The 25,886-nt window shown below is 37.8% G+C and overlaps 1 protein-coding gene across 2 annotated transcripts in view; it reads left to right on the top strand.

Moving 5' to 3' along the window:
• LOC131911850 (zinc finger protein 120-like) overlaps positions 1–25,862 on the top strand; it is a 64,801-nt gene extending 38,939 nt beyond the window's left edge. Inside the window, exons 1-4 of one of the 2 annotated variants that reach the window (XM_059264254.1) lie at positions 19,005–20,447; positions 21,194–21,320; positions 21,511–21,571; positions 23,922–25,862. In XM_059264254.1, coding sequence (XP_059120237.1) covers positions 20,400–20,447; positions 21,194–21,320; positions 21,511–21,571; positions 23,922–24,807 — 1,122 coding nt within the window. In that variant the 5' untranslated portion in view covers positions 19,005–20,399 and the 3' untranslated portion in view covers positions 24,808–25,862. Of the gene's footprint in view, positions 1–19,004; positions 20,448–21,193; positions 21,321–21,510; positions 21,572–23,921 lie in introns of those variants that run through there. The other variant, XM_059264255.1, reaches the window with a different exon arrangement.
• The last annotated feature ends 24 nt before the right edge of the window (positions 25,863–25,886 follow it).

The raw sequence follows: 25,886 nt of genomic DNA, 5'->3' as shown, positions 1-25,886 counted from the left end.
ATTTTCACCTAAGACCTGTGGTTCAAGATGAACATGCCAGTCTTTTCTTTTCATCATGTTTATAATTTATACATGTTCCAGCGTGATTTTGAGGTGAGGATGTCCCTAAATTCCTCTGTTTTTACATTGTGATCATGTTCAGAAGTGGATTTGTTAACTGAGCATGCTTTGGAATAGAAGTCTACACAAATGTGTTCATACTCCCTAAGTAAAATATTCATGCTTCCCTTGTTTAGGAAAAGCATTGCTTTGGAAATGACTCACATGTTCTCCTTGTTGCCTGCAGGTAAAAAATCTTTCTCAGGTCTTCTGTCTTGGCTGTTGTGATGGCTATTCTTGGTAGTCAAACTGTCTACCTGTGGAATTAATTAAAACCCGAGGAATTGGGTACATATATGAGGGAAATTTCTAATGAAAAGTTTTGAAATGAGAAGACCATTCTTTAATTTTGTTCATTTGCGGTGATAAGATCCACCTTTTGCAGCTTGATGGCAGTGTACACCTTTAATCCTCAAGAGGCAGAACCTGTCAACTTTTCTTAGTTTGAGACCAGCCTGGTCTACAGGATGAGTTCTAGGGTAACATAGATAAAATCTGTCCTAAAAAAAACCAAAAAAAAAACCAAAAAAAACAAAAACCAAAATCCAAAACTCAGACAAACAAAAAGATCCACCTTTAATCTGGATCATACCTTCTGGTAGCAGCCTACATATAATAAAGGATATTGAAGAATGAAGCTCTCTCTTTGCCTGCTTGAGCTCTGCCTACCAAATTCATTACTATACTAGCAATAAAGCTTACTTCTCCAGAATTCTTGTGTATACTAAAAACCAGCAGAGGCATCCAGCCTCATGGACTTAACAGCTGTAACATTTTTCAACTTTCCATTGGTAGACAGCCATTGTTGGACTTGCTGGATCACAACTTCTGAGACAGTCTAATAAATCCACTTTCTACATACATGGTGAGAGTGTCTACCAGTCCTGTTCATGTAGAGATCTTTGAAAAATGCAGTTGTGCTTTTTTTTTTTTCATTTGCCCACTGAGGAAGATATACTGGTTAACATTAGTGTTCATAAAGGTATTCTTCCTACTTCCATTTCTTTCTAATTATTCATTTTACCACGAAGATTACACTCTTTACTATTATTCATTTGTCAAGAGATTGACCTGAATTTCAGAAATTAAACTCAAATCAACGGAGCCATCATACAAACTCTAATGGGAGAAAGACCAGTCATCTTGTTTGTGATCTGGTTCCTGCTTTTCTCTCATGGTTTCTTGAAGTCTTTGTGACAATCAGATAAAGGTACCTGCAATTCACCTGTCCTCATCATAAAGCCATAGAGCAAACAACTCCTTTTGTGTCCTAAAATCTCTCTTTGTTTGTTAATATTCTGGGTACCCTTCTACCTGTGTGGGACAGGGGAATCACTTGACTCCACATTGTGTAATGGGATGTGCAAGCTAGCCACTAGTGTTCAGGTTAGAAAAAAGAAGGTGCTTATGGAGTGCAGGAAAATAGCAGGGTCAGCTATTAGAGTCAGGAACAAGTGCTGTTGAAATGCAGATCTTTGTAGATCTCTGATGATTCCGGGTCTAGGGTGGAAGCCAGGGCCAAGAAACACTGGGATGTTTCTTTAAGCACCGTGTAACCCTAAGGGAAATACTCTTGTCACTCAGGCCTTGCCAGCTAGTCAGGGCCTCCAGGAAGACCTGCTCGTCAGAAGTGGTGTAGGAGTCTTCCTGGAACCAGGTCACCATCTTGGCTTTGTAGCACAGCAGTCACCACTGGTTTTGTATGATGTTCTGTGAGTACCACTGCAAGGAGCTGTGAGGGGTTCATGGACAAGTTCAGAAGCCTGGACTTGGTGAGGGGCTATGGTTCCCAGATAGGGAGGATTGAATTGTGAGCTGTGGAAGCCAGTGTGGCAGGTCCTCCCTGGAGACTGGGTGGGAACCTGCATCATGAATCTATGAGTTGTGAGTTCCCATGCAGTCCTTACAGCTCAATGGATCCAGGCATAGGCTTTGGAATTATTTTGCTCTGTGGGCTGTGTCTATGCAGAGCATCAGGAGCAGGGAGCTATGTGTGAAAACATTGTAGTCACCATCAACATTTTTGTGTGTGTGTGCACCCATGGAAAGCAGGTTCATAAACTTGGAGAGGCCTAGTTTCACTAGTATCTTGTAGATGCTCAGCACTTTACTTTTAACATTTAGGTGTAAGATCCATTTGGAGTTAATTTTGTGGAGGTTGTAAATGGCATTCTTGTATTGGGTAACACTCTACTTCTAAGTGTCGATGTAGAAGAGTAGAATTGATGATACAAAGGATTTACTAATGCTAGGAGATAGTAAGTCACCCAAAGTAGAATTTACCTAAGGAAAGACTGCCTCTAAAATTCCCCAGAGATAAGTTGTATGCTAAGTATGCCAGTTAGAGATTAGGATGCTAGGGTACATATTTGTTCACCAGGATTGTCAAGACATTAGGCTCCAAATCATGATAAAGGAAATACCCTGATTTACAAACCCCCACTAGGCCCATCACCATATTAAGTATCAGGCCTCTAATGAGCTGCTCAAGACAATGTTACAAGGTTACAACCAAGATTAAGGCCTGATATGCCATAAAGGTCCAGTTTTCTTTTTGAAAAAAGCATAGTTCTGACAGATGGGCAATATGACACTAGGTGACAACTATTTGTGTTGAAGGTTTACTTGATCAAGCAAAACTTTCCTTATTGTGAAGCATTAATCTACTTAATCAATAAAAACCAGGAGTCAGATATTGGGGTAAAGACATGGAAGACCAGGGAACTGGAAGCAGCTGCCAGTTGCTTCCTCCCTCAAACATTCCTCATTCCAAAGGGGCCCCAGATCTTGTCTCCATCCACTTTATATTCCTGTCTCCACCTTCTGAGTGCTGGGATTAAAGGTATGTGCCACCACTGCCTGGCCTCTATGGTTAACTAGTTGCTACCTCTACCCTCTGATCTCCAGGCAAGTTTTATTTGTCAGAAACACAAGCAAAATATTACACAACATTTCCCCCTTTTAGTCTAAATGAAAAGTAAAGGTTTTAACTAATATAGAAAAACTTTATACAATAAGTACAATAACTATATACAAATATATACAGGAAATAAAAAATTACATAAACAATGTCTAATCCATTAGCATTTGACAAATGCAGAGAAAATACTCCATTATCTATCCTTTCTTTGTGAGTCTAACGTGTTGTAACTAATTTACTTTCTATCCTAATTTGCATTACCAACCCCGAACTATCTTTTTATGTCTCTCACCCTTATATACTTTACTCCTCTTTAGTGAGTTTCTTTTCTGAGTCTGGTAACATGGAAAACTGTAGCATGAATAGCTACACAGTCTTATTAATAAAAAACCTAGAGCCAGATATTGGGGTAAAAGCTGAAAGGTCAGAGAGGCAGAGCAGTAAGCTACTAGTTCTTACCCTGATAAAATCCTCCAAAAGATCACAAGTTCCTGTTTCCTCATGCCTTATATACCTTTCTGTGTCCTGCCATATTACTTCCTGGGATTAAAGTTCTGTGTCCTTCCTAAGCAAAGATATGAGATCTCAAGTGCTGGGATTAAATGTGTGTGCCACCACACCTGGCTCTGTTCCTAGTTGTGACCTTGAACTCTGATCCAGATGGATCTCTGTCTCTCAAATGCTAGAATTCAAGGAGTGTGCTACCACTGCCTGACCTCTGTGTTTAATATAGTGGCTGGCTTTGCCCTCTGATCCCAAACAAGCTTTATTGGGGTACACAATATATCACCACAGAAAACTATAACTATCTAGTCTTCAATTCCCATCAGAGACCTAAGAAGAATATAATATTACCTGAGTAAATGAAAATGCAGATCAAAAGGCTTCCAAAAACAAGAAATGACAGATACATTACCTGGAGAGTCACCCAGGGTTCCTCTGCAATGTTGGAGCATCTATCTTCATCCTGCTGGCCTAGAATATCTTGACAGACATTTCTGTGAAGCAGGAGATTTGAAAGACTGTCCTGCCTTGTCTTGGCAAGGTTCAGCAGTCACTTTCTTTGTGTCCTGCTTGTACAATTTGGACTGAGGCAAGGGCACTTTCTCCCAGTGGCTAACTTTTGCCACAAAGACAGTAAATTCCATATGGAGTTTCTTCAACTGCCCATCTTTTTCTTTGAAGTAGATTGGTGCTGCCAGGAGCAGACATGTCTCATTGTCATTAAAAAAAAATATGTTATTAAAACATCTTAAATACCATATTCTGTAGATCTCTGAAGTGTTTGAAGACCACTTGCCTATCTAAAATAAATCTCTGTTTGTCCTTGAAAACATACCTAACATGATTACAAGTTTGATTGTAATATGTGACTAGTAACCTGCATTTTTTATTATCCTAAATAGTTTGGAATAATAACTTTTAAGGACTAGAAATTTATATTACATTGTTAGATGAGCTGTATAGGTACAATACCTTGAATAAGAGTAGACACATGTACAGTATTGTCTATCAAAAATAACCTTAAATTTGTATCAATGTACAAAAATCCATATCAATGTAAAATATTTAAAACTAGTAGTTGCTTTGTTAGTTTAAAAGTAGATTCAATAATCTACCTTTTTATCCTATCATTTTATGACATATATACAGTATAACAAAAATAACCTCAAATTTGTATCAATATACAAAAATCCAAGCCAATGTAAAAATATTTAAAACTAGTAGCTGCTTTTTTTTTGTTTTAAAAGTAGATTCAATAATCTACCCTTTTATCCTATTTCTGTATCCCCCTTTTTTTCTTTTTAGAATGAGATCCCTAAGTCTGATGTCCATTGTTCAGCTTTTTTCCTGATCATTACCAATTACAACTTATAACCAACCCCCTCTAAAAAAATGACAAATATCCATAACCCATTAAATGACCAAAAACCATCCACTCCACAACTTGGGAATATGTGCGTTGTTTTTAAAATTACTTCTTGCTGTTTGAGAGCCACAACATCTTTAGGGAACCATCAAAAAAATTGGGGTAATTGTCAAGTCTTGGGAGAGCTAGCTATATCATTTGTTGTTCAGGCTCTGTATAAAGGGAAAGTATACAGCTTGTCTCAAGTCCTGGCTAAAATAGTCTATGAGGATGGATCATCTCAACTAGCCATCTTGAAATTGTCCTAAGCAGTTTGTAGTCCAATGCTGATCTTTAGGTGGTGTTGGTCATCTTAGTTGTGTTACCATACTCCAGGTGGAATCATCATTGTGGGGCCCCATTCTCCTTTTGGAGACATCAAAGTTAACTGTTAGGCATGGTCACTGTTCACTGCAGAAAACCTAAACATTTTAAATGTCATATGCAGCAGATTTCAAAGAAATTAAAGGACCATAATTTGATATATATATCCAGAGTACAAAAACTTAATTCTGAATTATCTGATAGAGACTCAAACCCAAAATCATGTACAGGAAGCCAGATGAAGCCTTTCTCCAGAATTAGTACTCTATAGGACAATTAATCTCGTGACAAAAAGTTTATATATATATATATATATATATATATATATATATATATATCTGATAAATTTTGATATAGTACTCATACCTGAAGAAAAGTTTTAAAGGGCCAAAATAAAGCCAAAGGATAATGAGATTAGTAACAATAGAATAGTCCTGTAATTTTGGTTTTTCTTCTTTTCCATATCAGGTGGCTCTTCTGACATAAGACAGAGATTTTGAGTTTTTCTTTTTACAAGCATGCTTGGGTTTGTAAGGAGAGAGCCACACTCCAACTCCAAAGCCATCTTTAATTTTTAATTTAACTGGACTACAAAAAGATCATTTGTATTACATGTCTGTAGAGAATAGCAGAAACAAACATTTGGGAAGATTTATAAATTTTATCCTGTTGGAAATATGATATACCAATAGGCCAATTTACTTTTTTTCTTGGGACATTTTTTTCCTGGATGATTTGTCCTTTTTCTTCAGATGTCTCATTTGTCCAGTGTTCTTCAGATTCCTTAGCTGGATGCCTTCATTCTCCTAGAAAGATGAAAACAAAACCCTGCCCCAACTCTGTCTTTGGGGAGTTTCCCTTTTGACAAGTTATTCTGATGAAATGAAAAGCATTTGTTAGTTTAGTAAGTTAGTTTAGATTGAGTGGCCATGCTGTTTAATGAACTGTCCCCTCTTCTAACCAAGAGGTCTCTGTTGTTCGAATCTAATCTTCATAATATTTGCGTTATGGTTTTTCCTGAAATTTTTGTTTTATTTTCTAAAGCTGCTTTATCATCCAGAGCAGTATGTTTTTTTACAATAGGCATTAGGTCCTTTAATTGCTCTGGGGAGGAGTTTCCCTACAGTGACAGGGAATGACTGAACCAAATTTGACATGGGGGCCTGCAAGAGGCCTCCAAGGCATTTCCTGATGGCAAAGGGTTACTCTGTCTGTCCTTTGTTGATCTGCATTCATTCTTCCAATGTAGGCCTTTGTTGAACCTTCTACATACTCCAGAAGTGAGAGTCCTTCTGTTTGGATTATTCCTAGAAAAAACATTGTTTCTAGGAATGCCCTGCCTACAATCCCCTTTTAGATGATCTTGTTTGCCACAATTAAAACACCTGACATTTTTATTTTTCTTCAAGCCTCTGGAAATTACCTCTGCTATTCAAGCTTCATCATAGTTATGACATTCAATATTGACTGTATCTCAGATCCATTCCTCAATGGGTGCTGATCTTGACTTTAAAGGCCTAATTACCCTTTTGCATTGCGAATTAGCATATTCAAAAGCCAAAGATTCGATTAGTATTGTCTAGCTTCTAAATTTGACATCATTCTTTTCCTCTAAAGTCCAGTTCAGATTTTGCATCCTGTGTTCTTGTGATTCTCCTCATATCTGACCCACCTACCAATTACATAGAAATTAAAATGCTTTTTGCTCAGTGTGCAAGTTAGGTACCATGCATAAACACACAGAAATTCTACCAATGCTGACTTATCTAGGTTGGGTAAGCTAAAATGTGAACACAGTGCATTATAAACATTTAAAAGGGAAATAATCATATCAACCTACCTTAGATGGACTTACATTCAGAAACTAGTATATGTTTATTGCCAGTATAAGGTACAAGTCTTAACAAGGTGATAGGGTAATTGTTCTTTGTTATCTTCACTTTAATTTAAAGGCATGCTTTCAATTGAATATTACATTCTGAATTCATTACTAAATATATCTCTAGAAGTTTTGGTAAAGGACAGGTGAACAGAGAGCTTTATGAATGGCACTCAAGAGCAAAAGAATGCTATCATTTTAAATTAAGAAGTCATGTTGTAATCAGTTATTTATAAAAAGATTTGAACCAACATTTTCATTGGAATGGCTGTGTTTGCTGTAATACTGAACTCTCGAGACCTGCAGTAGCCTTTGCAGGTTCTTACCTTTAAGTTCAAGTTTTTAAATATGTTTTTAATAAGTTTTTCTAAGGTCTGTATCTTGGCACTCATATCAACCAACTTTTTAAAGGATAAAACAAGCATTATCAAACTGATAATAAGAATTACCAAAATAATAATTAACATTATGTCAATCTCAGTTAAGTTGATTATCACTTCATTTAATTGTTTCATTTTAAAACCATCCATTGAATAATCATACAGGGACCAAGTTCCTTCCATCATAATAATGTTTCCCATTTTTCTAACATGGGAAAAAACTTTTTTTTTAAACTAGTTTTCTCCTTTAAGAATTTCCAATTGTCTCACCGAATCTGATGCTGCTGCTGCTGCTGAAAATGACAGTGAAGTGTGAGGGATTATGGAGAAGAAGCATGTGCTGAAGAAGCTGCCTGAAGGCAGAGCTGCGCTGATGGTGCAGGGTTTACTGTGGTGACATTTGGAGCCCATGCACCTGTGGAGTTTGCTGCAGAAAGGCTGCAATATAAAAATCCCAGACTTGCTCAGAGGGTTTGGGGAAGAAAAAAGAAAGGAAAAGCTTAGCTGAAGAGTTGGTGACTGCAGCAGGAGTCCCCGTGTATAGTTCTGGCATGCGAAGGTGGCTACAAAGCTACAGGCAAGTGGCTTTTTTGTGAATTTGTGTCCCAAAAGTTGGATGCCAGATGAAGCATTAATCTGCTTAATCTTTATCAATAAAACCAGTAGTCAGATATGGGGTAAAAACATGGAAAATTTGGGAACTGGGAGCAACTGCCAGTGCTTCCTTCCTCTCTCATTCTTCAGTCCAAAAGAGACCCAGATCCTGTCTCCATCCAACTTATTATCCTGTTTCCACCTCCCAAGTGCTGGGATTAAAGGTGTGAGCCTATCAAGTGCTGGGATCAATGGTATGTACCACCACTGCCTGGCCTCTATGGTTAACTAGTGGCTAACTTCACCCTCTGATCTTCAGACAAGTTTTATTTGTCAAACACAAAGTATCACAACATTTTAAGCCCTCATACAGGGAAAGGGAACATGTTTGGAAGAGCCAGTAATAGCCTGGGGCTTAGCCCTTAGGAGCTTTTTGTAAGGGCCTTAGGTATAGAGAAAAAACAAACAGTCAACAAAAACCTAAGCTTCTCTAAAACTAGGAATATGCTTGAGAGAACTGGTAATGGTCTATAACACGATTTGCCAAACAGTCTTATTAATAAATAACCTGGAGCTATTTTGGGGTAAAAGCTGAAAGATCAGAGAGGCAGAGCAGCAAACTACCCTACGCAATCTAAAAGCTGAAAGATCAGAGAGGCAGAGCAGCAAGCTACCCTACGCAATCGTCCCCCAAATGATCACAAGTTCCTGTTTCCTCATGCCTTATATACTTTTCTGTGTCTTGCCATATTACTTCCTGGTATTAAAGGCATGTGTGTTTCCCAGTACTGGGATTAAAGGTGTGTGCTATCACTACCTGGCTCTGTTTCCAGTGTGGCCTTAAACTCACAGAGATCCAGATAGATTTCTGCCTCCCAAGTGATAGGATTAAGGGTGTGTGCCACCACTGTATGGCCTCTGTGTCTTATTTAGTGGCTGGCTCTGTCCTCCGATCCCTAGATAAGTTTTATTGGGGTACACAATATATAACCACAATGGTCTTGGGCCAGGGACTTTGAGGAGGGATTCTTTCAGATCCTGAGAACCCACCCCTTCCCACTACATGGAGCTATGGTTATCAGTCCCAAGGCCACTGTGGGCTTTATCAGTAATATTCTTGAGTTATGCTATATTCCTCTTTTGTTACAATGTTTGATTAGCCTCCTTCTGAGTTTATCCTACTGTATTTGCTGACTTCATAGGTATCTCCAGTTTGCTTACATTTCTCCCATGGAAGTAGTATTCAAGGTGCTATTCTTATGAAGCTTACTTCACATAAGACATAGCTTCTGCAAAACCCCCACATTCAGCTTTTAGCTTTTATACCTTCTGCTTTTCCTATCTTTCTCATTCCCTGGCACTTGTCCTTTAGGACCTTGTCACTGAACCTGCTGTTTCAGGACACTGGTGTACTTAAGAAACAATTCTGGTAATATCTTTGCTGTGTAAGTCTCCCATCTGCCGAAATCAGTGGACTTGCAGTCTATTTGAATTGTTCAAAGTGTAACCTGGATCCTGAACATAAGAGACACTTAAGGATAAGAGCATATGTATATGGAGTATTACTCAACTGTTAAAAAAATGACATCATGAAATTTATAGGCAATAGTTGCAAATAGAGAAAAAACATGCCCAAGAGAGGCAATTCTGATCCAGAAAAAGAAACATGATATGTACTCACTAATAAGTGGATATTAATTTTAAGTAAACGATAATCACATAACAATCCACAGGCTGAGAGACTAAGTAACATGGAGGGCTCTAGGAGGACACATAAACAAAATGTTTTTCATCATCATCTGACATAGGCCTTTTTGACCTGGGAAAGATATAAATGAATGAATACAAACCTCATATATATATATATATATATATATATATATATATATATATATATATATATATGTCTTCATATATATATTAACCCTTGTCTCTCATTCGTGGCTTTCTTTGTGGTTCTTATGGAATCTTTAGTAGGAGGAGCCTTTCTGGGTGACATTCCTCATTGGGGATGTGGTTTGAGTATGCATAGTCTTACCCTATTTTCTTTTACTGTGTCTACTTTCTTGTGATTGAAATTTATTAGCCAGCTTCCTTCTCATGCTGTCATGGATAAGCCACCATTATAGATTTATTCCTAAATAACATAAAATATAGTAGAAGCTATTGTTTTTCATTACTAAGCTACTTTGATCACCAGTTTTTATTCATTTCTTTATTTTGTTGTTTTGTTTTTATTTTTGTTTTTGAAAACAAGTTTTCTTTGTATAGCAGTCTGTCCTGAAAATAGTTCTTGAGACCAGGCTGGCCTCAAACAGAGATTTGGCTATCTCTGCCTTTTAGTGCTGATATTAAGTATGGGCCAATATGCCCATTATTGGCTGGTGGACCTAGAATGTAGGTTTTCATACATGCCAAGCATATACTGTTGTGCTGAGCTTTACCAACATCCTGACTTTTAAACTTTAGCAGAGGTAACTTTTCTCTTTGGATGGCCTATATTCATGACATTAATAATGTGAAGGTGTGGCACGAATCTTAAAAGTTCTTATTAATAAAAAGAAACCTGGAGCCAGTGTAGAACTAACCATCTTATTCAATAAGAACCACAGAACCAATGCAAAGAAGAAAGCCAAGAGGTCAGAGCGAAGAGCTAAAACCCTTACCCTTCCTCTCGCGGTGGTCCTACCTCTCTGAAAGAGACCTACTTCCTGTGTCTGTCTTTTTTTTTTTTATAGAGTTTCTGTTCTGCCTTCTCATTGATTGTAAACCCAATCACATGACCTCCTAGTAACTGCCTGTCAGTAAAGACCTCCAGGTCCTCTATGGTTGGTATTGAGATTAAAGGCATGTGTCTCCAATGCTGGCTGTATCCTTGAACACACAGAGATCTACCTAGCTCTGTCTACCAAGTGCTGGGATTAAAGGCATGCACCACCACTGCCTAGCTTTCCTATGGCTTGCTAATAGCTCTGACGCCCGGGCAACTTTACTTATTAACATACAAATCACATTTTAGTACAAATAAAATATCACCATATTTCTCCTTTTCTATTTTAATAAAAAGAAAAAAGAAAAAAGATTATAACTAACATAAGAAAAACTATATACAAAAGTACAATAACTATATACCATATATACAAGTAGTAAATACCTAAACAATGTCTAGTCCATTTGTATTTGACAAATTCAGAGAAAATAATTCCATTATCTATCCTATTTTGGTAAGTCCAAAATGTATCTAATTCTATCCTAATTAATCTTCAACTATGACTAACTAATCTTCAACTCCCTCAGAGATCCAAGAAGAAAAATATTATTACCTAATAAAAAATAAAAACAGGAAGTACATGCAAGCAACTAAGTGTATAAGTACACTTAGAAATATATATATAGCATTTTCTAACAATATCAACTTGAATATATATAATTTGTATGTAATATAAAACAATCCAATCCAAATGTAAATCCAAAGTATTTACATTTTTCTTTTCTTTTTTTTTTTTAAAATAAGAATCTTAAATCTAATCTCCTTTGCTTAGCCCTTTTCCTAACCCTTGACAACAACTTGTAACCAACCCCCTAAACAATGAAAATTATCCCGGACCCAAAACCCATTAAAAGACCAAAAAACCACCCGCCCCATACCACCTCTTTGGTAATGTGGGCATCATATTCTTAAAATTGCTTCCTGCTGGGTATGGGTGAAGGTATCTTTATCCTGAAAGAAAAATTTTAGGTTAATTGTTAAATTTAGGAAAGGTAACTATATCCTTCGTTATCCAGTCTGTGTATAATGCCAAAGTTCAGGGTTTATCTCAAGTCTTTATTCAAGTAGTCTTTGAAACTGGGTCATTTCAGCTAACCTTCTCAAAATTGCTCTGAGCACTTTGTAGTTCAAAGCTGATCTGTAGATGATGTTTGTTAGCTTAGTGATATTATTGTTATCCACGTGGAATTGTTGTTGTGGGGCCCCATCTTCTTCCTGGAGACTTCAGTTGATGTTAGGCCTGGCCGTGATTTCCTGCATAAAACTGATAAGAGACTCGAACACAAAGACATATATATGCAGCTAATTGAAGCCTTTTTTTTAGAATTATTTAGTACTCTATATGACCATTCATATCTTAACAAAGTTTAAAATATATATATATATATATATATATATATATATATATATATATATAAATCTTGTAAATTTTGATATAAAATTCATACTTTAAGAAAAGTTTAAAGAATCAGAATAGAATCAAAGAGTTGAGATTAGTAATAGAATAGTCCCTTAATTAATTTGGTGTTTCTCCTGTCCCATAGCAGAACATGGCTCTTTTCTTCTGGCATGATACAAGGAGTTTGCATTTTCCTTTTAAAAACATGTTTGAGTTTAAAGAAGGAGAGAGCCATTCTCCAACTCTAAAGTCAGCTTTAAATTTTAATTGAACTGGGGCTATTAGAAGACCAATAGTGTTAAATTTCATTAGAGAAGAGCAGAAACAAACATTTAGGAAGACTTATAAAATTTTTTAGAGGATATAGTCATATGCCATTTCACTCTGTTTCCTAGGATAGATGATTTGTCCTTTTTCTTCAGTTGTCTCATTTGTCCAATATTCTTCAGATTCCTTAACCTTCATTCTCCTAAAAGACAAAAACAAAAACCTTTCCCCAAGACTAATTTTGGGGAGGTTCCTTTTTGGCAAGTTATTATCTGATTAAATGAAAAGGCATGTGTTATATATAAGTTAGTTTAAATTGGATGTTCATGCTGGTTGATGAACTATCACCTCCTCTAATTAAGAGGTCTCTCTTGTTCAAATCGAACCTTTATCAATTTTGATGGTACCCACAGCTTATCTTCTCCTGTAGAAACAAAAGCAAACCCTCATCCCCAATGTAACACATATCCTGGTTTCCATTCTGAGGTCAGCACATCCTTAAAGTATATAGGTTGATTTAATTCTGTAGTTTTTTCTATTATCCAGTGTCTCTCTGCAGCTGTTGTTCCTTTCTCATTGGCACTGAGAAAATTCAAAGTTAATAGAGCATTATGAAGTCAATTTTCCAATTCTGCAAAGTGAAACATGTCCATCTGCCAGATTTCATTCCTCTGAGTACCCTTTGGGTTACATCCTGCTGGTAATGGTGTTTGATTGTAGAAGGAACAAGTAGGATATTTCTTTACTATTTCTTTGGCTTGTTGCCAGGTTATGGAAAAATCCTTTTTAAACCTTTACTATTGACATGCTGTTTTTTATGAAATTCTGAGGCCTCCAGCACATTTCCTATCAATAATTGATCAATCTCATCATTGCCTTGTGCTAGAGGGCCTGGCAGACCACTATGGGATCGGATGTGTGTTATATAAAAAGGATGACTCCTTTTCCTAATTGTATCTTGTAATTGAATAAATAATGAAGTTAATTCTGAAGCATCATGGATAAATTCTGCAGTCTCAATATGTAATACTACTCTTTCAGCATACTGAGAGTCAGTTACTATGTTGAGAGGTTCTGAAAAATCCGTTAATACCAACAGAATAGCATACAATTCTGATTTTTGAACTGAATTATAAGGACTTTGAACCACTTTACTTAAATTTTCTGATTTGTAACCTGCCTTTCCTTGTTTGTTGGCATCTGTATAAAATGTACAAACTCCAGATATAGGTTTTTCCCATACAATTTGAGGCAAGATCCAATCAGCTCTCTTTATAAGATCAATTCTATTGCTCTTGGGATATTTGCTGTTAATTTCTCCCAAAGAATTACTGCAAGCTCTTTGCCAAGGTTCACTTTCTGTCCATAATTTTTCAATGTCCTCATTAGTTAAAGGTACGACAATTTCTGCTGGGTCTATTCCTGCTAATTGACGAAATCTCAATTTTCCTTTCCAAATCAAGTCAGAGATTTTTTCCACATAAGTTTTTAATTTTTTATTTGGTTTATTTGATAAAAATATCCATTCCAATATAATATCTTACCTTTGCATTAATATTCCTGTTGGAGAATGCCTAGAAAGTAAAATAACCAAAATGCAATCCAGCTTTGGATCAATACGATCCACGTGTCCTTCATGTACTTTCTTTTCTACCAAGGCCAATTCTTTCTCAGCTTCAGGTGATAATTCTCTTGGACTATTTAAGTCTTTGTCACCTTCTACGGTTTTGAACAAATTATTCAATTCATCATTTTTTACCCCAACAATAGTTCATAGATGAAAAACTTCTCCAAATAATCTTTGAAAGTCATTAAGTGTCTGTAGTCGATCTCTCCTAATTTGCACCTTTTGGGGTCTAATTTTTTGCAGCTCTATTTTATATCCTAAATAATTAATAGAATCTCCTCTTTGTATCTTTTCAGGAGCAATTTGTAATCCCCAGCAAGGCAAAATTTTCTTTACTTCTTCAAACATTCTTTCTCAGGTATCTGCATTTGGGTCAGCTAGTAACATATCATCCATATAATAATAAATTATATATTTATGAAATTTTTTATGTATCACTTCCAATGGTTGTTGTACAAAATATTGGCACAGGGTTGGGCTATTCAACATTCCCTGTGGGAGGACCCTCCACTGAAATCTTTTAACTGTTAAAAATCTTTTTAATTTTGAGAATTATTCTAAGTAGGCACTGTGAAAGCAAATCTTTGTCTTTTTCTTGTAAAGGTATTAAAAAGAAACAGTCTTTTAAATCAATAACTATGAGAGGCCATCCTTTTGGTAACAGAGTAGGCAAAGGAATTCCAGATTATAGAGTGCCCATTGGATGAATTACTTTGTTAATTGCTCTAAGGTCTGTTACCATTCTCCATTTACCAGATTTCTTTTTAATAACAAATACAGGAGAATTCCAAGGGCTGGTTGATTCTTCAATATGCTGAGCATTTAACTGTTCTTCTACCAGCTCTTCTAAAGCCTGGAGTTTCTCTGTTGTTAAAGGCCATTGCTGAACCCATACAGGCTTGGCTGTTAACCATTTTAAAGGTAGAGCTGTTGGTGTCTTTGGGAGATCATCAGTTGTTGTGCCCTGTTCTTGTATAATATGGATGACTGGTGACCACTCAGAATAATGCCTTCTAATATTTCTCTCAGAAACATGTGCTAGTTTATGATTTGTTTGTGAGATTGGAGGGATGTTAATCTGAGTATTCCATTGTTGTAACAAGTTTCGACCCCACAGGTTCATAGCTATGTTAGCCATATATGGTTTTAATTTTCCTCTCTGTCCTTTTGGACCTATACATTCGAGCCATCTTGTACTCTGTTTCACTCAAGATAATGTCCCAATTCCTAACAGTTGAACGTTTACCTCCTGAAGAGGCCAAGTTGGATGCCAAAATTCTGGTGCAATTATGGTAACGTCCGCATCTGTGTCTACCAGACCAGACAACAAAACACCATTTATTTTTATTTTGGTCTTTGTTCATTAATAGAAGTTTGCCAAAAAATTTTCTTTATATTTTCTCCTAAATTTTCTATTCTCTCTGTTTCATCATCCTGACCAGCATGATTTATTCCAATAGGCATTTGGTTATTTAATTGCTCTGAGTAGTGGTTTCCTCTACAACTGCAGGAAAAGTCTGAACTGGATTTGCTGTGGGGGCCTGCCTGAGGCCCCTCTGGGAGTTTCCCAAAGACCGAGACAAAGGATTACCTTGCCTGTCCCTTGTTGATCTACATTCGTTGGTCCAGTATTTTTCCCTTATCACACCTTCTGCATACTCCAAAATGAAGGGACATTCTGTTGCCATTGTTCCTTGAAGAAACATTTTTTCTAGGAATGACCTGTTTACAATCCCTTTACAAATGTCCTTGCTTTCCACATCCAAAACATCTAACATTTCTCAAACCTTTTGAAATTGCTTCTCCTACCCACATATCATCATGGTCATGAGCCTCAACATTAAACGTGTCTCTAATTCAATCTTCCAAGGGTGCAGATCTTGCCTTTAATGGCCTGATTATTCTTTGGCATGCTGCATTCGTGTTTTCAAAGGCCAAAGATTCGATTATTATCTGACTAGCCTCTGAATTCGGGAGCAGTCTCTGTACTGCTGAAGTCAATCTTTGTAAGAAATCTGTGAAAGATTCTTTTGGGCCCTGTATAACTTTTGTAAATGACTCAGTTTTTTTTTCCTGTTTCCTCAACTCTGTCTCATGCATTCAAGGCTGCCATTCGACATAAAATTAGGGTTTTGACATCGTGTAAACATTGTGTTTGTACTGAAGCATATTGGCCTTCTCCAATAAGGTGATCCTGGCAGACTTGTATTCCTTTATCCCTCTATTGTTTTTCTATGTTTTTCGCCTCCTCCTTGAACCACATTTGCCACTGGAGCTTTTGTCCGGGTTCCAGAACAGCCTGTGCCAGCACCCGCCAGTCCTGTGGTAGAATCCTATTATATGTTGACCAGGAGTTTAACATTTGCTTTACATATGGGGAATGCATGCCATAAGATGCTATTGCCTCCTTAAATCTTCATAAGTCTAACATTTCAATTGGAATCCAAGTATTTTGTCCATTTTCCTCACCAAGTAGCTTCTGTATGGCTACCGGGTAAATGAAGGGTGATTGTGTGAAAACAGCCTTTCTTTCTGTAACCTTATGATCCAATCTTAAAACAACTTCACTGTTAATTTCATCTGTCTGAATTTGAATTTCTCTATAATTCATTTTTACAGGTTTAACAAGTTTTTCTAAAACTGTTATCCTGGCACTTAAATTGACTATCTTTTTATATAGTAAAATGATGATAAGAAAAATAACAAAGTGCATATCGATCAATGTTAGTCTTCTCATATAGTTGTTCCATTGTCAGACTGCCTAAAATTTCAAACAAAGCCCAATTTTCTTTCAATGTACAAATAAAACCCATTTTTTCAATGTGGAAAAAAAACTCTTTTAAATAGTTTCCTTTAAAGTATTTGATATCTTAATTGACTTACCAAGTCTGTGGAGAACAGTAGAATTGTGAGAGACTTTCAAAACAGCCACCTAGTGTCCGTGGTGTGAATCCAAAGAGAGAGAGAGAGAGAGAGAGAGAGAGAGAGAGAGAGAGAGAGAGAGAAGGAAGTGCAAAAAAGCGTAGCCACAAGTTCTGGCTAAAAGCTTAAATCCAGCCACGTGTTCCCGCTTGAGCCATCTCAAGGCTTGGCTCTGGCTTCCTCAAGCTCCGACCACGTGCATTGGCTTTACAGGCAGGGGTCCTGTTCGACAGGGCAGGCATGAGTTGTTTGTAGCACCGGCTTTAAGCAAGTAGCTCCAGTTGTGTGTAACCGCTTGGGGCTATGGTCAGTCCGGCCTGAGACCAAGCTAGGGAGCTGGGCTGCCCAGGCGGGAAACCAGACCTGCCTCCAAGCCAAGCCAAGCGGTTTTTAATGGTTTTTGTCACTTTGGGCACCAAATGTAGAAGTAACCATCTTATTCAATAAGAACCACAGAACCAATGCAAAGAAGAAAGCCAAGAGGTCAGAGATAAGATCTAAATACCTTACCCCTCCTCTCATGGTGGTCCTACCTCTCTGAAAGAGACCTACTTCCTGTGTCTGTCTTTTTTTATAGAGTTTCTGTTCTGCCTTCTCATTGATTGTAACCCCAACCACATGACCTCCTAGTCACTGACTGTCTGTACAGACCTCCATGTCTTCTATGGTTTGTAGCTAGAGTTTTCCTGCCTGGCTCACAGTCAGGACAAATCTCTCTCACCTGCCAGTCCCACAGCCGCTTAGACCTGACCAAGTAAACACAGAGACTATATTGGTTACAAACTGTATGGCCATGGCAGGCTTCTTGCTAACTGTTCTTATAGCTTAAATTAATCCATTTCCATAAATCTATACCTTGCCATGTGGCTTGTGGCTTACCAGCATCTTCACATGCTGCTTGTCCTGGTGTAGGCTGGCAGTGTCTCTGACTCAGCCTTCCACTTCCCAGCTTTATTCTCTTCCTTATCTTGCCTATACTTCCTGCCTGGCCACTGGCCAATCAGTGATTTATTTATTGGCCAATCAGCAACACACTTGACATACAGACCATCCCACAGCACTTCCCCTTTTCTTTTCTTTTCTTTTTTTTTTTTTTCAAAAAGGAAGGTTTTAACCTTAACAAAGTAAAATTACATGTAATTTGGGAATTTGGGCGTAGCTTCTCTTACTACTTCCTGCTGGAGGGGGGCGCTGTATCTTATGGGGACACAAAAAAAAATTTAGGATTATGGAGTAGTCCATGAGGCTGTACTGTCTGAGCCAGTTGCCTTCAAACCATTCTGGATGTTGGATCATCTGGGCCTTGGTGTCATCAGAGACCTTTCAGGGGGTCTTGGCTGGTCAAACCTGATGTATCTTAATCTGGAACAAATCCATAGCCTCTTGCTTTCTGTGGAAACAAAAGCAGAGACTCTTTTCCAAAGCAACATATCCTTATATCCAAATTTTGAAGTCAAGGTACCTTTAAAATATACATTTTGGTTTAAGTCAACATCTTTTACGATCAACTGTTTTTCTGCATTTAAAAATCCCGAAGACAACACAATCCAGATTCCCTGGGTAATATTCATCTTTATGTGGCTTATTTTTTTATATTAATTTTACTGTCTCCTTAATGACTTTATTTTTTAAAACTATGTATTTGTTTATATAACTGTATATATCACCTTTTTTGTCTCTTTCAAGCCTACGTATCTTTTACACACATTGTAAACTATTACATCTGAATCTGTCTTATTGTGAATCTATTGCTTTAAACTGCAGCATTTGTAAGACTGAAACGGCGCTGTGGCTGATGGCTCCGCCCACCTCAGCTTCCAAACATGGCGGTAGTACGTTTTCCACCAGCTCTGGGAGTTATCGTGGGTCTATGCTTTTATCCAAGCAGCGTGTAGCCCAGAAACCTCTTTTTTGTTTTGTACTAGCAAAGGCTAAATCCACCACACAGCTTAATGTGCCACTTGCAGAGGCCTCATTCCTGCCATACTGCAGGTCGAGCGTGCACACCAGGAACCCACAAGTAGCTCAAACAGCAGCTGCTGCTTATTTGAGAGAGACAATTAGGAAGCTGTTTTTAGCTCCTTTTTAGAATCTTTTTTTTTCAGGTTTTAGGTGGAAACTCTTCCCAACTCGTTGAGCGCCACAGCTAGAGTTTTCCTGCCTGGCCCACAGTCAGGACAAATCTCTCTCACCTGCCAGTCCCACAGCCACTCAGACCTGACCAAGTAAACACAGAGACTTATATTGGTTACAAACTGTATGGCCATGGCAGGCTTCTTGCTAACTGTTCTTATAGCTTAAATTAATCAATTTCCATAAATCTATACCTGGCCACGTGGCTTGTGGCTTACCGGCATCTTCACATGCTGCTTGTCCTGGTGGCAGCTGGCAGTGTCTCTGACTCAGCCTTCCATTTCCCAGCTTTATTCTCCTCCTTGTCCCGCCAATCAGTGATTTATTTATTGGCCAATCAGCAACACACTTGACATACAGACCATCCCACAGCAATGGTTGGTATTGAGATTAAAGGCATGTGTCTCCAATGCTGGCTGTATCCTTGAACACACAGAGATCTACCTAGCTCTTCCTACCAAGTGCTGGGATTAAAGGCATGCACCACCACTGCCCAGCTTTCCTATGGCTTGCTAATAGCTCTGACCCACGAGCAACTTTATTTATTAACATACAAATCACATTTTAGTAGAAATAAAATATCACCATAAGCCAGGTATTGGGGTGAATGCTGGAAGATCAGAGAAGCAGAACAAGCCACAGCTAACCTCACCTTGCCAACTTGTCAGCTGATCCTGTTTCCTCAGACTAGAGGCCTCTGAGTCCTCATCCAAATGGATCTCAGCTGAACTGCTATTCACAGCCTTAAAGCTTAACCAGCCTAGTTCCTGCTCCTCACACCTTATATACCTTTGTGCTCCCTGCCATCACGTCCTGGAATTAAAGATGTGAGTCACCATGCCTGGGTCTTTCCAGTGTGGCTTTGAACTCACAGAGATCCAGATGGATCTCTGCCTCCCAAGTGTTAGGATTAAAGGCTTGTGTGCCACCATTTTCTGGCCTCTATGTCTATCTAGTGGCTGTTCTGTCCTCTGACCCCAGATAAGTTTATTAGGATGCACAATATACTGGGGGACACAATATATCACCACATGGAGGGTCATGTGTCTTTACATTGCAGGGGTGTGACATTCTTCCTACTTGCGTATGTTTTGAAATTTTTTATAAATATGAGTATTTTGCCTGTATGCAGGGATATGCACCATATGTGTGCCTGGTGCTCCTAGTAGGCAGAAGATGGTCTCAGAACCCCTGAAATTGGAGTTATGGATAGTTGTGAGCTATGTAAGTACTTCCAATTGAACCTATCTCCTCTACAAGATCAGCAAGTGCTGGTAACTTCTGAGTCATCTCTCCTACCATGTTTTTTTTAACTTACATTTACAATGCTTATATTTTCATCTGTACATCTCATGTATTCCCTTTTAAGAATATTAAATTAATTTTATTAATATTAGTTTTAACTGTGATACTTCAAGTTTCTGGGAGATGAATACAGAGCCAGAATGAATGCATCTCTTTTTGTAGGAACATCTGTGAAATCTTTTTTGTTTCTTTGGTTGGTTAGGGTTTTTTCTTGGGTGGGCAGAGTCCACATATGTACCACTGGCTGTCTTGAATTCATTCCATAGCCCAGGCTGGTCTCCAGCTGAATGAGATTCACCTGCCTTTGCCTCCTGTGTGCTCAGGTTAAAGGCATGAGGCTTTGCCCATATTTCTTTGTACTTAGTAATTGTTAATACATTTTCTGTGACGTGTACTTAGTACTCTTGATTTGTTTATCTCTGTATGTCTGTTAATAGTCATTTCTCTTGGAAGGGTAAATCCTTTTCAAAGGGCCAATAAATATCATGTGCGAACCTCCTTTTCAATTTCTTTCTAAACTGACTTGAAGATTATGTTATAACTTCTCTGTCATGGAATAAGTGTGGCAAGCACCAAAATTATACAAATATATTGTGAAAGAAATATACATTTATAATGTAATCAATATCACTCTTTCTGTTGTACACATGTATGGGATAATTTAGAATGCAGTGACCTATGATGATGTACATGTCGACTTTACTTGGGATGAGTGGGCTTTGCTGGACCCTTCCCAGAAGAGTCTCTACAAAAATGTGATGCTGGAGACCTACAGGAACCTCACTGCTATAGGTAAGACTGTGAATTTTTGTTCAATTTTTACAATAAGGTCACAACTGTTTGATGCTCTTCTGTAATTTGGCTTGATAAAGGGGAAGACTTGGTAAATAAGTCAGGCATGGTTTTTAGGTTCACTGGATATAGTAACTTAAATTTTGTATAATTTCCAATAATATATCATCCATTTTCTGTTATATTTTAGGCTACAAATGGGAAGACCATAATATTAATGAAAAATTTCAAAGATCTAGAAGAAACAGAAGGTAATTTTCATGTGCAAGCAATACAAATATCCCACAGAAGAATTTTTTCCTTTTTTTATTATTAAAAAATTTTCTGTTCATTTTACATACCAACCTCAAATGCCCCTCTCCTCCCTCCTCCTTCCCCCTAACCTCCCCACAACCCACCTCCCATTCCCACCTCCTCCATGGCAAGGACACCCATGGGGAGTCAGCAGAGCCTGGTACATTCAGTTGAGGCAGGTTCAAGCCACTCCCCCTGCACCAAGGCTGTGTAAGGTATCCCACCATAGACACTGGGCTCCAAAAAGCCTACTCTTGTACCAGGGTACCAGGGATGGATGCTGATCCCACTGACAGGGGCCCCTTAAGCAGGTCAAGTTAAAGACTGTCTCGCCTTTGCAGAGGGCCTAGTACAGTCCCATGGAGACTCTATAGCTATTGGTCCACAGTTCATGAGTTCCCGCTAGTTTAGTTTGGTTGTCTCTGTACGTTTCCCCATCATGATCTTGATGCCCCTTGCTCATAGAATCACCCTTCTCTCTCTTCAACTGTACTCCTGGAGCTTGGCCTGGTACTTGCTGTGGAACTCGGCATCTGCATCAGTTATTGGATGAAGGCTCTATGATGACAGGGTATTCACCAATCTGATTACCAGAGTAGGCCAGTTCAGGTACCCTTTCCACTATTGCTAGTAGTCTAAGGTGGGGTAATCCTTATAGATTCCTGTTTCTCCCTATTCTCATGGTATCTCTTTCCTTGCTCTCCCACTCTGTCCCTGTCCCAGGTTGACTATCCCATTCCCTTATGTTCTTAGCCCCCATTCCCTGCCCTCCATTGCCCCCCACACTCCAAGATTGCTCATGGAGATCTCATCTATTTCCCCTTCCCAAGGTGATCTATGTGTCCCTCTTAAGGTTCTCCTTGATAGCTAGCTTCTCTGGAGCTGTGGGTTGTAGTATGATTATCCTTTGCTTTATTTATATCTAGTATCCACTTATGAATACCAAGCCAGGGTTTCTTTGTGTAACAGTCCTGGCTCTCCTGGAACTCTCTTTGTAGACCAGGCTGGCCTTGAACTCACAGAAGAATATGAATGGTCCTAGAAGTTTTAAGGAAAAGCAGCAGTGTAAATAAGCAAAGCTTTAAGTGTATTGATGATTGCTAAATTCTCACAACACCATGTACCTCAATATCAGGCAGCTGATCTGTGTTTTCAAAGCATTCCTTTAAGAAAGAAGACAATGAAACAATTCTGTAACAGATATCACCATTTTAATCATAGCCTCATGAGAACTAGGCTGTAGAACTGTCACTCCATTTAGTTCTATACCACTCAGGTATAGAAAAAGGCGTAAGTGTTGATTGGATGATAAGCATATGTCCAAAATCTTCTAATAAGAAAGTACTCTCTGGTAAAGCTAGTGTTACTAATATACTTGTGAATTACCAAAGTTTAGTGAGAGGGGCAGTTTATTAGAGTTAAGAAGGTTTTTGTGGAGAAACTTGAATACCTATACCATATATCTATGAGGAAGAAAAATATAAATTGTGTGACTATAATATGGAAACCTTTTATTTGTTATTCTTTCTTTAATGGAATATCATGTCACTCAGGAAACAGGACAAGTGCACATATATGATAGGAAAGAAGCAATGTACCTCTCTTTTTCCCAGAACAATGAGAAGATATGTAGTAGTCTCCACTTTGAGTGGCCTTTCTGAATGTGACATAAGTTTACAATTAATTGTTTTTCAAACTTCACTGGAAATCATCAACAAACTCTACCACAGGAAAGCCCTTTAAGTATGACATGTGTAAATTCTTTTGTTCATCCTAGTTCACTTTGCAAATGTAGTTTGACTCACAGTATAGGAAAAAAATTTTTAAGATTTATTTATTATATATACATCATTCTGTCTGTGTGTGTCCTTGCAGGCCAGAAGAGGGCACCAGATCATTACAGGTGATTTTGAGCCACCATGTGGTTGCTGGGAATTGAACTCAGGACCTCTGGAAGAGCAGTCAGTGCTCTTAACTGCTGAGCCATCTCTCCAGCCCAAGAAAATATTTTGAATGTAATCAGTATGGTAAAGCTCTGAGTTCTTCCAATTCTTTTTATTTATATGAAAAAACTCATATGGAAAAGGATGTTATGAAAGTGAGCCATGTACTTAAGACCCTAAACATCATAGGTATCTTCAAACAACCAAAAGAACCCATAATAAGAGGAACCCAAGTGGTAAAACCTTATTATCTGACTCCTCTTTGCTATTAGACCAAACTGTAAAATTACATCATACAGATAAAAAACCTTCATCAGAGTAATGAGTTTGTTAAAGCATTTACATTTGCCAATTATCTTCACAGGCATGAAAGAAGTCATACTGGAGAGAAACCCTATGAATGCAATCAATGTGGTAAAGCCTTCTCACAGCAGAGCAATCTCCAAATACACAGAAGAACTCATACTCAAGAGAAACCCTATGAGTGTAATCATTGTGGGAAAGCTTTTGCCCGTTACACTCATCTTCAAAGCCATAAAAGAATTCATACTGGAGAGAAACCCTATGTATGTAATCAGTGTGGTAAAGCTTTTTCACAACAGAGTCATCTCCAAGTTCATACAACAATTCATACTGGAGTGAAACCCTATGAATGTAATCAATGTGGGAAAGCCTTTGCATGTTACAGTTATCTTCAAGGTCATAAAATAATTCATACTGGAGAGAAACTCTATGAATGTAATCAGTGTGGGAAAGCTTTTGCACGTAACAGTAATCTTGAAAGGCATAAAATAACTCATACAGGAGTAAAACCATATGACTGTAATCAATGTGGGAAAGCCTTTTCTCGACAGAGTTATCTACAAATACATAAAAGAACCCATACTGGAGAGAAACCCTATGAATGTAATCAATGTGGGAAGGCCTTTTCACGACAGAGTTATCTCCAAATACATAAAAGAACCCATACTGGAGAGAAACCCTATGGATGTAAGCAATGTGGTAAATCTTTTGCAGATTATACTTATATTAGAGTACATGAAAAAATTCACACTGGAGTGAAACTATATGAATGTAATCAGTGTGGGAAAGCCTTTTCACAACAGGGTTATCTCCAAGTTCATAAAAGAATTCACACTGGAGAGAAACCCTATGAATGTAATCAATGTGGAAAAACTTTTGCACGTCACAGAAATCTTCAAAGACATAAAAGAATTCATATTGGACAGAAGCCCTATGAATGTAATTAATGTGAGAAAACCTTTTCACAAGAGAATCATCTCCAAGTTCATAAAAGAACTCATCTGAGAGAGAAACCCTATGAATCTAAGCAATATGGTAAAGCTTTTGCATGTCACAGTTACCTCAAAGGCATGAAAGAATTCATATTGGAGAGGAACCCTATGAGTGTAATCAGTGTCATAAAGTCTTTGCATTTACCATAGTCTTTGAAACCATGAAAGAGTTCATCCAGGAGTGAAACCTGTAGTGTTTAATCAATCTGTTAAAGTCTTCATATATTAGAGCAGTTTTTGAGGACGCAAAAGAACTTACACTGAAGGGGAATCTATGAGTATAAAGGATTTAGTAAGATCTTTAGCCAACAAGCTTACATTTAGTTACTCAAGGTTATTTATTGTGGAGATAAAATCTGACAAGTGTCAACAATCTATTCAAGCATTAAAATGTCCTTTTTTATTTTGTTTTCATCTACTAACTCATATGAATAAAAGCCCTGTGGATTTAATTAGTAAGGCAACCTTTTAGATATCATACTTCTTTTCAATTAAATAAAATAACTCATCCAGGAGTAAAACTTTATGGATGTATACTAGTCTTTTTCTCTTCCTGTGATAAAACACAATGTCTAAGGCAACTTAAAAAAAGAGCTTAATTTGGCTTATGGTTCCAAAGCAAAACAAGTTCATCAAGAGAGAGTCTTGGCAACAAGTGTCAGAAATAACAGCTCAAGCAGGAAGCTCAGAGCTCACATCCTCAACATGAAGCAGGGAGCAGAGAGTGGGAACTGAAGTGGTGTGAGGATTTTAATATCTCAAAATCCACCACCAGTGACATATTTCCTAAACTTTTCCAAATGATACCAACAACTGAGAAGTATTGATTCTCTGACTTTTAAGCCTGCATGGTTACTTTTTGTTATATGAACCAATACATGATAAAGAAAAAATTCTGTAGGTAAGCCTTTAGATGCTTCAACATCTGGGTTACAGGCATGAATGCTTACACAAGAAAAATAGTCCTGAGTGGAAATGATTAATGATTCACTTTAATTTTTATTTTGTTATGTCAGTGTGTCTTTGGATAGATA

Source organism: Peromyscus eremicus, chromosome 5 (assembly GCF_949786415.1).
Source record: "Peromyscus eremicus chromosome 5, PerEre_H2_v1, whole genome shotgun sequence".
NCBI classification, from domain to species: domain Eukaryota; kingdom Metazoa; phylum Chordata; class Mammalia; order Rodentia; family Cricetidae; genus Peromyscus; species Peromyscus eremicus.
Note: the sequence above shows the minus strand (reverse complement) of the source record. Positions and strands in the feature narration are given on the sequence as shown.